The sequence below is a fragment of the Cryptotermes secundus genome, unplaced genomic scaffold (genome assembly GCF_002891405.2).
Source record: "Cryptotermes secundus unplaced genomic scaffold, Csec_1.0 scaffold5, whole genome shotgun sequence".
In the NCBI taxonomy this organism is placed as follows: Eukaryota; Metazoa; Arthropoda; class Insecta; order Blattodea; family Kalotermitidae; genus Cryptotermes; species Cryptotermes secundus.
The window spans coordinates 5,522,407-5,538,077 of NW_019724742.1; the positions used below are offsets into that span (position 1 = coordinate 5,522,407).

At 39.7% G+C, this 15,671-nt stretch overlaps 1 protein-coding gene across 5 annotated transcripts in view; it reads right to left on the minus strand.

Moving 5' to 3' along the window:
• The window catches only part of LOC111862743 (zinc finger protein 501), a 31,553-nt gene that overhangs the window by 9,819 nt on the left and 6,063 nt on the right, over positions 1–15,671 (minus strand). Inside the window, exons 1-4 of one of the 5 annotated variants that reach the window (XM_023848391.2) lie at positions 12,258–12,692; positions 9,682–9,883; positions 8,784–8,912; positions 222–344 (exon numbers count right to left, since the gene is read on the minus strand). In XM_023848391.2, the coding sequence (XP_023704159.1) occupies positions 222–344; positions 8,784–8,912; positions 9,682–9,789 (360 nt within the window). In that variant the 5' untranslated portion in view covers positions 9,790–9,883; positions 12,258–12,692. Of the gene's footprint in view, positions 1–221; positions 450–8,783; positions 8,913–9,681; positions 9,884–12,257; positions 12,693–15,671 lie in introns of those variants that run through there. The other 4 variants (XM_023848389.2, XM_033750781.1, XM_023848390.2 and 1 more) reach the window with 4 other exon arrangements.

The window sequence follows — 15,671 nt, forward strand, 5'->3', positions numbered from 1 at the left end:
GGGTATGTGTGTGTGTGTGCTGTCTTCGTTTTGATTCAAAACGAAGACAGCACACACACACATAAAGGACACTAAAATATAACATCAAAAAATATTAGCTTTTTCAATTCTTGCATCGTCCCTTGCAAAATTGCACATATGCACATACACACGCATGCATATGCACACACATTCTCTCCCTCTCCCTCACCTTCATGACAATGACAGAAAACATGGCTCACCTTCAGTTCTTCAGCTTTGACAGAAAATGGTGATGGTATGTGAACCTCTTCAGTGAGCATGTCAGTAGGATCTTCTTCACTTTGAATATCCACATCAGTTTCTAATTTGATCATATCAATGCTCTGCTGTAAGTTACAAGTTGAAAACAGCTGTTATGTAATGCATTTCCTATGGTTCCAACACCCATGCAGTACAGGAAGGCAACAGCTGGTTCCACACTGTAAGGTCTGACATCCCAGTAACACATTAACTAATTAAATGTTCATGTTCACAATAACTACACATTCATCTCCGAACATGAATAGATTCTCATTTGCTCAAACATGCACTTAATTTAGTGGGCAGAACATGAACACAGATTTCATGTAAATTACTTGAAACTTCTCTCTTCAGTATTGCACAATATTCCTTTCTCACATATGTACATCTGGTGTTTCAGTAACATTATTTCTAGTGTCTACATTTTCTTCCAGGTAACCCTTCAAGCTGCACTATGGCCCTGGGGTTGACAAAACCTCTAACAGAAATGAGTACCAGAAATCTTCCTGGGGGTAAAGGACAGCCGGCGCGTAGGGCTGACAACCTCACTGCCATCTGTGGACAGACTGTCTAGAAAATGTGGGAGCCCTGACATCTCACAAGCCTATGGGCCTCCACAGCCTATTACAAGGATAGGTTTACCTTTCCTCTTTTTTAAGATTAAACTATTAACGATTCTCCATACAACCCACCTCCCTGCTTTAACAGTTATTTCCTTATGTTACAGCTCACAAATGAGATGCTCACTTCCTGAAATGTGGAACCCATTTATTATTCTTGTTATTAAATACTGTAACAGTCCAAACCTTTTAATACTCTTTAATGGACGCTATGTTCCTCTTCAGCCATTTCAATAGAGTGACTGATTTATTAGGGAGACCCATCCATTAAGAAGTTATGACTTGCTTTTCGCATTTAGACAGGAACAACTACATTGTTTTGTTACCTGCAGCTTGGGTGACCGCTAAAGGGTCGAGGCAATTATGAAAGGGCATGTCTGTTGTTTTCCTAAGATGTAAATGTTGTTTTGCTAATAGGGTAGCTGTTATAAAAGTGTCTTCGAAAGGGTGTAATTAGACCCTAAACTAAGAAATAACCGCTTTCACATGTAGGGTTCCGGGTTCAATATCTTTGGATCTATTTATTCTAAAAGTTAGTAATGTGACTGTCTAGTACTGATGGTATGATGAATTGGCAGTTAAAATCAGCCATTAGGAAACTATTCTTGTCTGGGAGAAAGGCCGTCGGTTCAAATCCTATACAGTGATGAAGTGACGCTCCCGCAGAATAGAGTGGACAGAAGGACTTGGCATTTTCAATTCACCAGAGGCAGACGCCATCGGGCTGCGCTCTCCAAGTAAATCTAAATTTAACAGTCTTCATCTGGTTCGATTAATCTTTGATAATAATAAAAGGGCACATTACTCCGTACTTGCCAATAAGGATATAGTGTTTGCTTCTGAAATAAACAATTTGTGATTAAGCACAAAATAGTGTCTTTGATTTGTATCAGTGGACTAGCTTTAAATGTGTAGTCTCCTCGTTGCTCCAGTTATTACTGTGACACAACCCTGAGAAGAGTCAAAAGTGTTCTACCGAAGCGGGCAAATAAATGAGTCAGTGTCCTACCGAACCGGGCAAATAAATAAACATAAAGATAGATAGGCAACGGTCACAAGAAGTGGCGCCCAACGGTTGCAAGAAGTGACAGCCGAAGAGCGGTTGTAATACTTATCCAAAGCCATCAAATGTAACTTTTTAAGATTTGCCATCACTCATTCCTTATCAGGTACTGTGTATGTTTTCCTTCTACATCTACTGTCCCTATTTAACCAAGAAACTCCCTTAGCTTCAAAAATGCTGTTCAAGCAATCTTGCTTTTAGAGTTTCTTTTGTCTTCTTAAGTAGATATACATACACATATTTCTCTAGTGTGACTGCAAATGACCTTCCCTTTCACTGTCACTACCAATTCACTCTAAGCATTTGTAGTCTATGACTGATGGAAATGAACCTGTCTCCAGCACTAACAAGTAGTGTACTTCTGCCTCATGTAGCGCTAAATGAACAGAACAAAATGTCTTGGAAGTCTACTCTATTCCTGTAACGTAAAGTAAAGGTGTCCCTGTAACAGGCCGTGGAGGCCCATAGGGTTGAGATGTCGAGGTTCCTACATTTTCTAGACAATCAGTTCATAGATGGCAGTAAGGTTGTCGGCCTTACATGCCAGCTATCCTTTACCCCCAAGAATATTCCTGGTACTCATTTCTGTTAGAGGATGAGTTGATCCCAGGGCCATAGTGTGGCTGGAAGGATTAGATAAATTGAAAAGATCCACCTCATTGGGATTCAATCCTGTGACCTTCCGGCTTGCGGCATAGTGCCTCAACCAACTACACTACTGCTCTATTCCTACCTTCAACTAACCACATTCTCACACCTTTAATGTTTTTTCATATCAATGGTGACAGTTGGGTTCAAACCCAGGACCTTTTGAACACTAGGCCAATGCCTGCCTCTGGTATAAAAACATACAATTTCATATCACTGTGATTGCTGGGTAAATATCAGTCTCTCTACCGTACAAACCTGATGAGCATGAATATAAGCCTAGAATGTATGATGCTGACCTCTGCACCTCCTTACATATGAGTATGAGTATGAAGGGTGAGCCATAAAATTGGCCCTCCCAGTGCAACCTTTAATGATCTATTGTGCTTCTCTTTTGGATTAACCCTTTATTAAACCTACACTTTGTATGAAATGTAGGACTTTATTTATGGGGGCATCATAAAGTCACTTGGTTCAATGAAGAACTGACCCAGGTGGTGATATCTTAGGTAAGCTACAGCCTCACAATCACATAAGATGTGTGTGGCTGATTCATCTTCCTGTGGGCACCTTTCACAAGCTGGGTCCTCTGTCAGAACCTGTCTCCTTACATAACCATGCCATGCTGCATTTGTATGTTATCACCTTCACTTTCACAGAAATAAAACTCTGTTTATAGTGTTTGACCACACACAAGTAAGCCAATCAAATCTGCTTGTGAGGGTGCCACATACACCATTCCTATGGAGGGCATCTTACAGCATGCATTTCCATACTGAACCCCACATACGATGGGGTACCCAAAAGAAACCGAACTAATTTTTTTGTGGGCAGAACTTTTGTAGTACCGCGTTTTGCCGCTATGAGCGCATAGAGCTAACATTCCTGAGTCGATAAGCCAACTACTGTTGCTTCAGAAGGTAAGAACTAGTTTTGGCAGAGTTTATAGTGACAACTGTTTTGTTTGATCGTCGTTTTTGCAATGGCTGATTTTCGTGAACAGTGTGCAGCAGTGAAATTCTGCTTTTTGCTCGGGAAAAGTGGAACAGAAACTCTTGAAATGTTAAAGACGGCGTACAAGGACGATGCTATGGGGAAAACTCAAGTGTTTGAGTGGTTTTCCCATTTCAAAAATGGTGAAATGTCAATTGATGACAAACCTCGTTCTGGTCATCCTTCCATGGCCCGAACACATGAAAATGTTGGAAAAATTCGTGAAATCATCAAGGAAGATCGATGACGTACCATTGAAGAAATTGTGGAGCTGTCGGGAGTGACTTGGAGCTCAGCGGCCAGATTTGTGGCAGTCGGGTGACTGGTTTTTCCATCATGACAATGCCCCTGCTCACACAGCCCTGTCTGTACGACAATTCTTGACCAAAAATGGTATGACCCCTGTTCCTCACCCTCCATACTCACCCGACCTTGCCCCGTGTGACTTTTTTTTGTTTCCTCGAATGAAAAGAGACATGAAAGGAAAAAACGACAGAGACGCTGTCAAGCATCTCAAAAGATGAATTTAGACAATGTTTTGAAAAATGGAATAAAAGACTAGACAAGTGTATTAGTGTAAATGGAGAGTACTTTGAAGGGGATTGAAGGTTTGTGCTTAAAATTTGAATAAATAAGTTTAAAAAAAATAAGTTCGGTTTCTTTTGGGCACCCCCTCGTATGCATCACTTAGATCTCCTGCTTCTTAGTAACGAAATAAAAGGTAAAGCTATCCCTGTAAGAGGACCTGGAGATCCATAGGGGTGTGAGACATTGAGGCTCCCACATTTTCTAGACAATCTACTCACAGACTGAGGTGAGGTCAGCCTTATGCACCAGCTGCCCTTTACCCCTGGAAAGTTTCCTCGTACTCATTACTGTTGGAGGCTGAGTCGACCCCAGGGCCATAGTGCGGCTGCAAGGATTAATTAGGTCAACTGGAAAGACTAATGACCTCTTCAGGAATGAAACCTGTGTCCATCGAGCTTGTAGCATAGTGCCCCCTTAACCCTTTAAATGGTTTTTCGCTTTTAAACATGATAGACCGTTCGCCTGTTAACTGGCTTTTAGAACACAACAAGCTGCAACACACTATACATCTCTCTGGCACCACCCAAATGAATGAGTACTGCGTAATATTACTCTGGAATTTTTGCCTAGTAGGTAGTAACCTGACCTCTCTGTCTTTGTTCCCCATCCAAAGGAAAATAATCTTTGACCCTTCAAGCTGTTATGTACCAGGCAGGATGTTAGTGCAATATGAATCAAGGAAAGAAGCGGTTGAAGACGAAGCGATATCTCAGAGAAAAAGAAATATCTTACTCGTTCTCCGATGAGCTATTTGACGTGCCTTGTGAGAGGTGTAGTGAAACTGAGACAGTGGCAGTGACAGGGGTCAACAAACAAGTGTACCCACAGACAATAAAAGTGAATGTAACTCTGACGAAAGTGCATGTAGAAGTGCAGGTAGTAAAATTGCGGGTACAGCCACATGGGGAAAAGTAGACAAAACGCCTATTTTGGGACAGTTTACTGGAAATCCAGGGGTGAAACAAATTCCATCGGACTGAACGCAAGTGTCTGAAGTAGCAGAACTGGTTTTTGGAGATAGAGATACTCGTGTTGTGCATATGATTTCCACAATTCACAATTCGAGCATGGTTCATGTTCAAAGGAGACATGGACAAGTAAAGAAGCCTATTTGTATTTCTGAGTATAATATGTTCATGAAGGGAGTTGATAGAGCCGATCAATACTTGGCCTATTATTCTCTTCCTAGATAAACAATAAAGTGGACAAAGAAAGTTGCCTTGTGACTTATAAATTGTGCCATTTTCAATTCATTTTTGGTTTACAAAAATCTAAACCCCAATTCAAAATTGAAATACAAAGCATTTCTGATGAATGTGGCAAATGCCTGGGCTACAGACCAGATGGTGGTGGCAGAACGAGAGTCTGACAAAGACTTAGTGGGACCGGGAGCATCAACTCCCACCCCTCTCAGGCCTCGTGGACAACCCCTGGGCGACTCTCGGGTGATATGCGCAAATATACCCTCGTGAAAATTGTGAAGAGTGAACATTCCAAGGGGAAGCATCCTTCTAGGCAATGTCGTGTTTGCACAGTTCACAGAAAAAGGAGCATGACTGCCTACATTTGCAAGTTCTGTGTAATGCCACTTCACAAAGAGGAATGTTTCCAGGAATATCAGACTCTCAAGCACTTCTAGGAGCATTGGTAAGTGTTCTCCAAAAATTTAGTTCATAAAATTAATTATGAGATTTTATATTAATTTTTAAAGTGAACAGTGCACAAGTTAGGGTAGTAGGTTTAAAGATGCCGGTCCCCAGGGTGATTTAAATATTTAAGTTGCTGGTCCGCAAAATGTTAATACAGAAGTAATAGATTTAAATCTCTACTCTGAGACTTGCCACACTGCCTCAAGATTTTCTTGAATTTCTTTACATAATCACCATTTCCAATCAAATTCATTATTCACCATTCATCCAATTATTTGACACTACACAACATGAAGTACTAAAGGCAGTGTTAACCCTTTGACGTGGTCATTTAAATTCCGCGGCCGCGGCTCCTGCGGTAATATATTCAGCCGGCCATTTAAATTTTGCTCGAAAATTATTTATTCATCATTGTTCTTAAATTCTATGAGATAGGAACATGAAACTTTCACTAAAATGATCTTAAATGGTGGTTTTATAACCTTACCTTATAATATGGGCGCCCTGTATCTCGGCCATGGAAGCAGGTTGTTTAGTATTTCAGCAGTGAATGGTACGCCTTGAAGGATGAAACTTTCACTAAAATGATCTTAAATGGTGGTTTTATAACCTTACCTTATAATATGGGCGCCCTGTATCTCGGCCATGGAAGCAGGTTGTTTAGTATTTCAGCAGTGAATGGTACGCCTTGAAGGATGAAACTTTCACTAAAATGATCTTAAATGGTGGTTTTATAACCTTACCTTATAATATGAGCGCCCTGTATCTCGGTAATGGAGGCAGTTGGTTTAGTAGAAGGAAGGCCTTGAAGCATTCGTATAACCCAACGGTGCCCCACGTTCACCATTCTCCGCTCCAATATTGTGTATTTTTTTTGGCCCTTTTTTTTAACCACACATATGTGCGGCCTTGCCTTCTTACCCGTGAGGGGTATACTTCAAGGAAATGTCTTTCCGTGACCCGTTTAGTTGCCAGGTCAGCTGTAGTAAATTCAACGTTACGAGTTATCATAACAAGGGGTTGTTGCTATGCCTTTGATATTCCATCCATTTTGGCGGCAGGAGATGTCGTAGGGGTGACCACAGAATTCATGAAGTTATTCTAAGAACTGTCTGGTATGTAGTGAACGAAAGTAGAGCTTAGCTGGCTCAAAAAAATATTTATGGTCATCCCTCGAAACGACCACCAAGGTCAGTACGATAAAATGGAGTCAACTGGAGCGATAATGAGCGAAGGAATGAGTTCTTTTCCCTCCCCCACACACATCCGTATCGTCTCAGGGGGTGACCACAGTGTTCTGCCTTAAATTGTGGCGTTTTTCTAAGAAATGGGTGCTATGTACTGTGCGAAAGCAATCGATTTTGCAGGCATAAACTTTTGTACATCCCTCTTCTAAGAATTCCAATTGAATAGCCAGCTCAGGGCAATATGATATTATAAACACCAGCACATATCAGTCTCTGGTGTTTATAGCTTCAGAGCAAACAAAACACATCATTCATAACAGAAACAGCTCGCAATAGCCACAGGAACGTTGCTGCAAGACAGGCATATGTAACGACGACTTAGCGCTCTTAAACGCGTGTGTCATTAAATACAGTCCTCCTGACAACAGGCCAGTGAAAAATCTAACAATCTACAGCAAAACCATCAATTATTATGGGCGTTATAACATACGTGTGCAGCTGGACGAAACATACACGTCGAACCCCCCCAGACGATTTAAATCCCTGACGAAACATACACGACGAACCACGGCAACGGGTTAAAGGGACTGCAAATAAACATAATGACCAGCATGTCTGGAAGGTTAAGATGGCGTTAAATCTGTTTCCACTCATGTGACCCATGTGCATTCCGTCAACAAAAATTTTCAAAGTATGTTACACAGACATTTTACTCTCCAAGTGGTAGAAATGTGTGCCTTGAGATCATCTGGATAAAGAATCTATTTATATAGGCAACAGTATCAGTTTCCCACTATGTACAACTACACAAGCTGGGTGATGGGACGACAGCCAAAGGGACATGTGTATGAAGTATCAACGTTCACACCAACACCAATGCCGCATAAGATTGCACTAATGGGTCCCATAAGAAGACTGGAATTAACTGGTTTTATTAAATTTAATAAGGTTGACTTACTGCAAAATAAATTTTTAATTTTAATTTAATTTGTAACTTCAATTTTAATTAAGGAGTACCGATAACTAGCAACCTGCAATTGTGACAAGCAGTAGAGTACAACGGTTCGGCATAGCGACAGACACCCGATGATGGCCATGTATGGCTGAAACATGTCGTGAATAAAGAATTAAAAGTGAGCGTAACATTCTGTTGCAGTAGTGATGTAAATATATATTGTATGAAAGAAATTAACATCTATAACCTGATTACCTTCTGATGATCACTAATAAGAGGAAATTAAAACCTTTCACTTACAGATTTGGCTGACTATTGCTGATGCTGTGTTCTTCCACACATGTGAACATTAACTAATATCAGCATTACTCTTGGTCAACATAACCACTCTGCATTACAGGCTCACAGAACATTCTGTCTCTAACACAGATTCTCCAAAAGCAAACTGAAATATAGTGTATAATCCACAACAAAAAAAATGAAGCTACTTTGTTCACCAGGAAAGTCAAATAAAAACAATTCCTTCTCATGTATGAAGCTTGGCTGCTAGGAACACTGGGGGGGGGGGGATACATGACTAAAATGACCCATATTACAACCCAGCATCTGACATACTGCATTCTGAGATCAGTTTGGCCCAAAACTGTACTCACAAGAAATCCTCACAAAAGTTTTCCAATGATTATGATCACTTTTAAATTCACTAGGTCACAAATGGTTTTCCAGACAAAAAAAAATTACAAATTTCAGTATTGTCCTGCCTTGTCAACACATACACACAAAACGCCATCACAGAAAGCCTCTGGTATTATGACTCACCTTGGGTTCATCCTCTTTCACTGAAAATGCTGATGGTATGTGAACCTCTTCAATTTCCATGCCAACAGGATCTTCTTCATCACTTTGAATATCCACATTTGTTTCCACTTTGATTACATCGATGTTATGCTGTGAAATTATAAATTGAAAATGGCCCTGTTACATACTCCCTATGTAGTTCAGAAGACATTATGTGCAACACCAGGAGATTTTTAAGCACCTTCTTCCAGCAATGTGAGGGTACACGTCCGATAATGCAAGTTTCTCACACTCAATGATTCTTAAAGGCTCATACATTTTATATAAGTTCAGTAGCAAATCATTTTATATACGACAGTAATTCCTTTCAATGGCACAAAGTTACAGATAATTATTCTTTTCTTCTAGCCATGAATATTATGTAACATTCTACATATCAACAAATGTCACCATCATAAATGCTGATATGATTGTCTCCAAGTGGTGATTAGCATTCCCATTTGCATTTCTTGTGATCTGCTGGTTCAGTCACAATTTCCTCCATCCTACAGCCTGTACTACCACAAAACCCAACTTATACTTTCATAAAATTGAGCTACTGTTTTCATTGAATCTAACCCACTCAGACCTCCGACACTTCAAGAATCAAATTTTGTAACAATGCTCAATAAATTCAGCAATTATTAGAATGAAAGGCAAAATTTTCCAATCTCAATGTGTTACACATAATCACATTCAATTAAAGCCAAAATATGAACAGACTATACCATTCTCATGTGTCCAATGACCGCTACAGTACTCACAGAATGGACACTGAAAATCAACACATGCTTATCACAAAAATTGTATATTTTGCCATGTAACTCCTGTAAACAAATGATAAATTTATTTTATGTGCTCACAAGCACAAAATGCTCACCAAGCTTCCACCCAGAGCAGGAAATAGTTCCTCAGCTCTGTGCACTGTATCTTCCAGTAGTCTTGTTGCCAGAGACTTCACGGCCCTTTGATCATCACACATGATCATGTGTACGCTGTGTAACAAAATGGCTTACAACAATTCTTGTGCTACAGCTTCTCAGTCATGTAAGCGTATGTAATTTGGAATATCTGCCCACATCCTGAAAGGAAACACCGATTAAAAATGGCATTTAAACACATCATATTTTGTGGCAATATATAATTATATTGCTGTAAGGTTGGAATAATGGAGCCAGAAGAAATTGTCCGCAAGCGATAACATCACTGTCCCAAAATTCATAAATTTCTGACTCCATAAGCACATGGCTGGTTGAAGGCACATCCATGATGACTGCGGTGTTAAGACATTTAGGTTAGTCTCAGTCATCTGCTGGTCAGTAAGCAGGGTCACTGATATATAATTGAAAGAGTTAGTTTATTTCTTCATAGCTTTATACAAACCCTTCTCCACAAAGTACTTCATCCCTCAGCTAGAGGGTAGAGAAGCTAAGCCTGCAATATAATGTATGGTGACATGAAACCATAAATAGGGCATGCAGATACCAATCATGTGTCATACAGGAAACCATGCCAAAGGGTTAGGCAAGGCCCTCAGGGTACATATTCATATAAACCCACAGTATCTTGTAGAATATGGTATGCAATAATGACACATCCTGTATAACTATATAAGACCTTAATCTCTCAAAAACTTTACCAAGGTCATGGCTACATGACCCATCCTATTGAGAAGATACTGTTATATGGTCCCCCCACGCTGCAGTCGCTCCTTCCGGCTAAAAACCATGTTACCAACAAAATACTATTTCAGTTTGTTAACTGGACAGTTAATGGTGGGAGGAATTTTTTGTGATTTACAAAAGGTGTTTTATTGCGTTAACCATAAAATATTATTGGATAAATTGGAATTCTATGGAACTGAAGGAAAATTCAAAACACTTATAGGATCTTATCTGACAGGTAGATATCAAAGAGTTGTACTGGGTAATAGAATTGGCAGTAACAACTCATCCAAATGGGAAACAATTGAATGCGGTGTTCCACAGGGCTCAATTCTTGATCCCTTGTTTTTTCTGCTTTATATTAATGATTTACCTAAAATAATAAATAAAAATAATAATATGGTATTATTTGCAGATGACACCAGTATTATAGTAACTGACACTAATAAGTTGAACTCTGAAATAAATCTTAATCAAACTTTCAAAGATATAAATACATGGTTTAATGCTAATTTGCTTACCTTGAATTGTAATAAGACTCAATATGTCGAGTTTCGACCTAAGAATTATTATAATATCACTACTCAAATTAACCATGATCAGATAAATTTAACAAATGTGACTGAGACAAAATTTCTGGGATTAATTATTGATGATACTCTTTCATGGAAACAGCATATTCATTATGTTATTAATAAAATTTCCATTGCATGTTATGCACTGAGAAATATAAAATATATTGTCCCTTTAGATATGTTAAAGCTAATTTATTTTGCTCATATACATTCTATCATAAGTTGTGGTATAATTTATGGGGTTGACTCTTCTTGTGATAACAAAGTTTTTATATTGCAAAAGAAAGTTATTAGTATTATAACGAATCCTAGACCAAGAGAGAGTTGTAGGAACATTTTTAAGAATTTGGAAATAATGACATTCTACTCTCTGTACATATATTCATTATTTTTATACAAAAGTAATAACAAATATTTATTTAATTTTAAAAATGAGATTCACAAATATAAAACCAGAGCCCTCAATAATTTATATTTACCTGCAGTTAACCTAACAAAATACAATAAATGTGCATACATATCAGGTATTAAAGTTTTTAATCATCTTCCTCAAACAATGAAAATGTTTGCTACTGACGAGACAGAAGGAAATAGGAGAGAAGGAAGACCAAGGTTAAGATGGGAAGAATGTGTGGCAGGACATAAGAATTTTGGGTCTAAGGAACTGGAGGAATGTAGCATCCAATAGAGAAGAATGGCGAGCAATCCTGAGGAGGGCCAGGGCTCACAAAGGGTTGTCGTGCCAGTGATGATGATGATGATGACTGATGAGAGAAGTTTTAAATCTGCATTGAAGAAGTTTTTGTATCATTCTTTTTTATTCCATGAATGAATATTATCAACATAACTGGTCATAAGTGTGTAAATTTGTAATGTATTTAATTCAGTTAATATGGGTGATTTAAATAAAACTGTATTAATTCAAGTTTTATAGTAAGTTGTTTTTAAATTATGTTTATTACTTAAAATTTTTTACTTTATATTACTATTTATGTTAATCGATTAATGCAAGTGATTCTGATTATGTGACTCATGTAATTTTGTATATGTATTCATGATATTTTCTGCTATCCTCCCTTCGTGGAGGCCGTCTCCTCCAATCTCAGTCTGAGGACGCGCCATGCAATGTGATAAGGGACCCACCTAACATGGCACACTACTACACACCAACACAAATTCCTCAAACACACAAACTGGGACAGAGCTGCCGTCCTCACCTTCACGTTCTTACCAACACTAAATAATTTCGTGACCTTCCTTGCTCATTCCAACCGAATGCACGGATCAAAATTTGGGAATAAGCCATCAGGGTTTCCCCTCATATACTTCACAAAATCAGTATTTTCTCAGATCTAACAATAAATAACTTCGTAATTTGACGGTCTATTGTGAAATGGTATGCTTTAATTGTTCTGAGTACCATCACTTGTTTGTCGTTTAAAACCGAGCACCTTACACACGCATACTGATATCACACCACTCTTCCAGCTTCGCCTTAGTAAAAGTTAACGCTACAACCTACATCCGTCACACACATCAGGCAATACCGCACTGTACTAACGGTACTAACGATCGCTAACATCGCTAACGATACTAACCATACTAACCGGTACTAACCGTACCAACACAGAGCATAGCAGCCATAACGTTAGTAACCGTTAGTAACAATAACATCCGACAGCAGCACCACCCGTCGCACCGGTGTGCGCCGGAGAGTACGGGATCGGTACGGATTATTAAATATACTATATGCTACACAATGTTACTTGTGGGATATTAGGGACAGCACAGATCACTAAAGAATTACATATGACGGCATCTAAACGCGAGATATTCAGTTACTTGAACCAAGCACACCAATGTAATTCTAATTATTCACAAAGAGATCGCATGGCCATTTATCTGATCCATTTTCATGACGTTCATGACCGCCCTTCTTTCAAAGCAATATGTGCAAGGCATATGACGCGTCACAGTCAAAAGCACAGTTGGTTGAACGGTAATCTGCAATCCCACTTACACCTTTCTTCTTTGCAATTGACAACAAACCAATGTATAATTTTCCATTAGTGAACTACTTATTCTTTGTAAGATTTGAGGCTTTTATGGCGGTGACTATGAAGAAAGCAGTCTTCTGGGATTTGGCACCGTGTATATGTGGTGTTAACCGACGTTTCGGAGGAACGTATCGCCTCCATCTTCAGGGTAGAAGAAAAAATATAAGAAATCTGCAAGCGTAGAGACCGTGAGAACCGGTAAAAGCAGACTGTGTTGTATCCATTCTTCTTGAATACATCCTTCAGGAGCACCAACTCCGCATGTAGGCTGTCTTGATCACACAGTGCTCTAGCCCTGTGCACCAATGTTGAAAGTGCAGCTTGCTTGTTGGAAGGGTGGTGGTGGGACGCAGCGTTAAGGTACAGGTTTGTATGGGTGGATTTGCTGTACACCCTATGGCCCAGGGAACCATCTAAATATCTATATCCAGGAAGGGGAGGTGGCCTTCAGTTTCAGTTTCCATTGTGAACTGGATGCACAGGTTGATACTATTTATGTGGTTCAGGAAGTCCTGGAGCTTGTCGGGACCATGTGACCAGATGACGAAGGTGTCATCCACATAGCGAAACCAGTGGCGGGGCTTGTGTGGGGCCAAGTCAAGTCCCCGAAGTCCTCCATATAGAGGTTAGAGATAACCGGAGAGAGTGGCGAGCCCATCGCCACGCCATCGGTTTGTTCATAGAACTGGCCATTGAAGGTGAAGTATGAGGTGGTCAGGACATGGCGGAAGAGTCTCAAGATGTTTTCTTCGAAATGTCGTCCTAGCAGATCCATCGTATCTTTTACAGGCACCCTGGTGAAGAGTGACACTACATCGAAACTGACCATTATGTCGTGGGGATCAACATGGAGAGAGTCCAATGTGTGGACAAATTCCATGGAGTTCCTCATGTGGCGTGGACCGTTGCCAGTGTATGTCCTCAGTAGGCCAGCCAAGTGTTTGGCCAGGCGATAGGTGGGAGAGCCAATGGTGCTCACAATGGGCCTTAGTGGAACGTCAGGCTCTTACCGGTTCTCACGGTCTCTTCGCTTGCAGATTTCTTATATTTTTTCTTCTACCCTGAAGATGGAGGCGATACGTTCCTCCGAAACGTCGGTTAACACCACATATACACGGTGCCAAATCCCAGAAGACTGCTTTCTTCATACTTATTCTTTGCCTTAGTAATTCACCTTTCTTAAATTGACTGCATCGTAACTGCAACAGTGTCATATTTCATTTACTTGCTCTCATGTCAAAATATATTTGTGCATTACGTGGTCATCTTCAGGTATATCTTACGCCATTAGTTGTTTCGCTGTATTGTCCTATTCAGGGAAGTTCCTAATAACATTAAAGAAACTGGCGGTAAAAATTAATTCACATACAACGGTGGGTGAACCAAAAATGAAATCACACATATAACTGAAATGGTCATGTACGCTTGAAACATATACTAATAACGAGAAGAAGTTAATGAAGTATGACAATGATGCAATAACCACATATCCATTTCAGTTAGACGAATTAACTAATTTAATGGAACTGAACTCTTCTTGAGAAGCCAACAGTCACTCAAGCACTCAAGAATTTCTCAAAATTCTATGGAAGCCGAAGGTTCATTGACGTGTTCATAAGAGCCCTCCATTGGTCACTATCGTGAGCCAGATTAATCTAGCCATGCCACTCCATCCTAATTTTTGAAGAACCATTATAATATTATCCTCCCACTTACGTCTAGGTCATACTAGTGGTTCTTTCCTTCTGGCTTTCCCATCCAAATCCTATTTTCATTCTTCATCTCATCCATACGTGCTACACACTCTACACATCTCATCCTCCTTGACTTGATCATTCTAATTACTTACTAATGGAGCTGAGACCTTCTTGAGGAGTCGCCAATTCTGCAGCTACTCAAGAATTTCCCAGCAATTTATGGAACCTGGAGGTTCATTACCATGTTCACAACAGACCTCCAACTGGTCCATATCCTGAGCCAGCTCAATCCAAACCATACCATCCCATCCTATCCCTCTAAGGTCCATTTTAATATTGTCCAACCACCTATGCCTTTGTCTTCCCAGTGGTCTCTCTCCTTCTGGCTTTCCCACAAATAACCCATATGCATTCGTCTCCCCCATTCGTGCTACATGCCCTGCCCACCTCGTCCTCCTTGACTTGATCATTCTACTTATACTTGGAGAAGAGAACAAGTTATGAAGCTCCTCATTAAGCACTTTGCTTCAACCTCCTGTCACTTCATCTCTCTTTAGTCCAAATGTCAGAGACAAAGTTTCACACCCATACAGAACAACATGCAAAATTATAGTTTTGTATATTCTAATTTTTTTGTTTTTGGACAACAGACGAGAAAACAAAATGTTCTGGACTGAATGGTAGCAAGCATTACCCCGAGTTCTATCTCCTCTTAATTTTCTCCTCAATCAGGTTTGATTTGTTATCATTGTTCCCAAATATTTTAACTGTGTCACATTTTCAAAACACCTGTTTTCTATCTTCATGTCATGATCTTGCCCTGCATTTTGGTGATGAGACAACAACATATACTTAGTTTTCTCTGTGTTTACTTCTA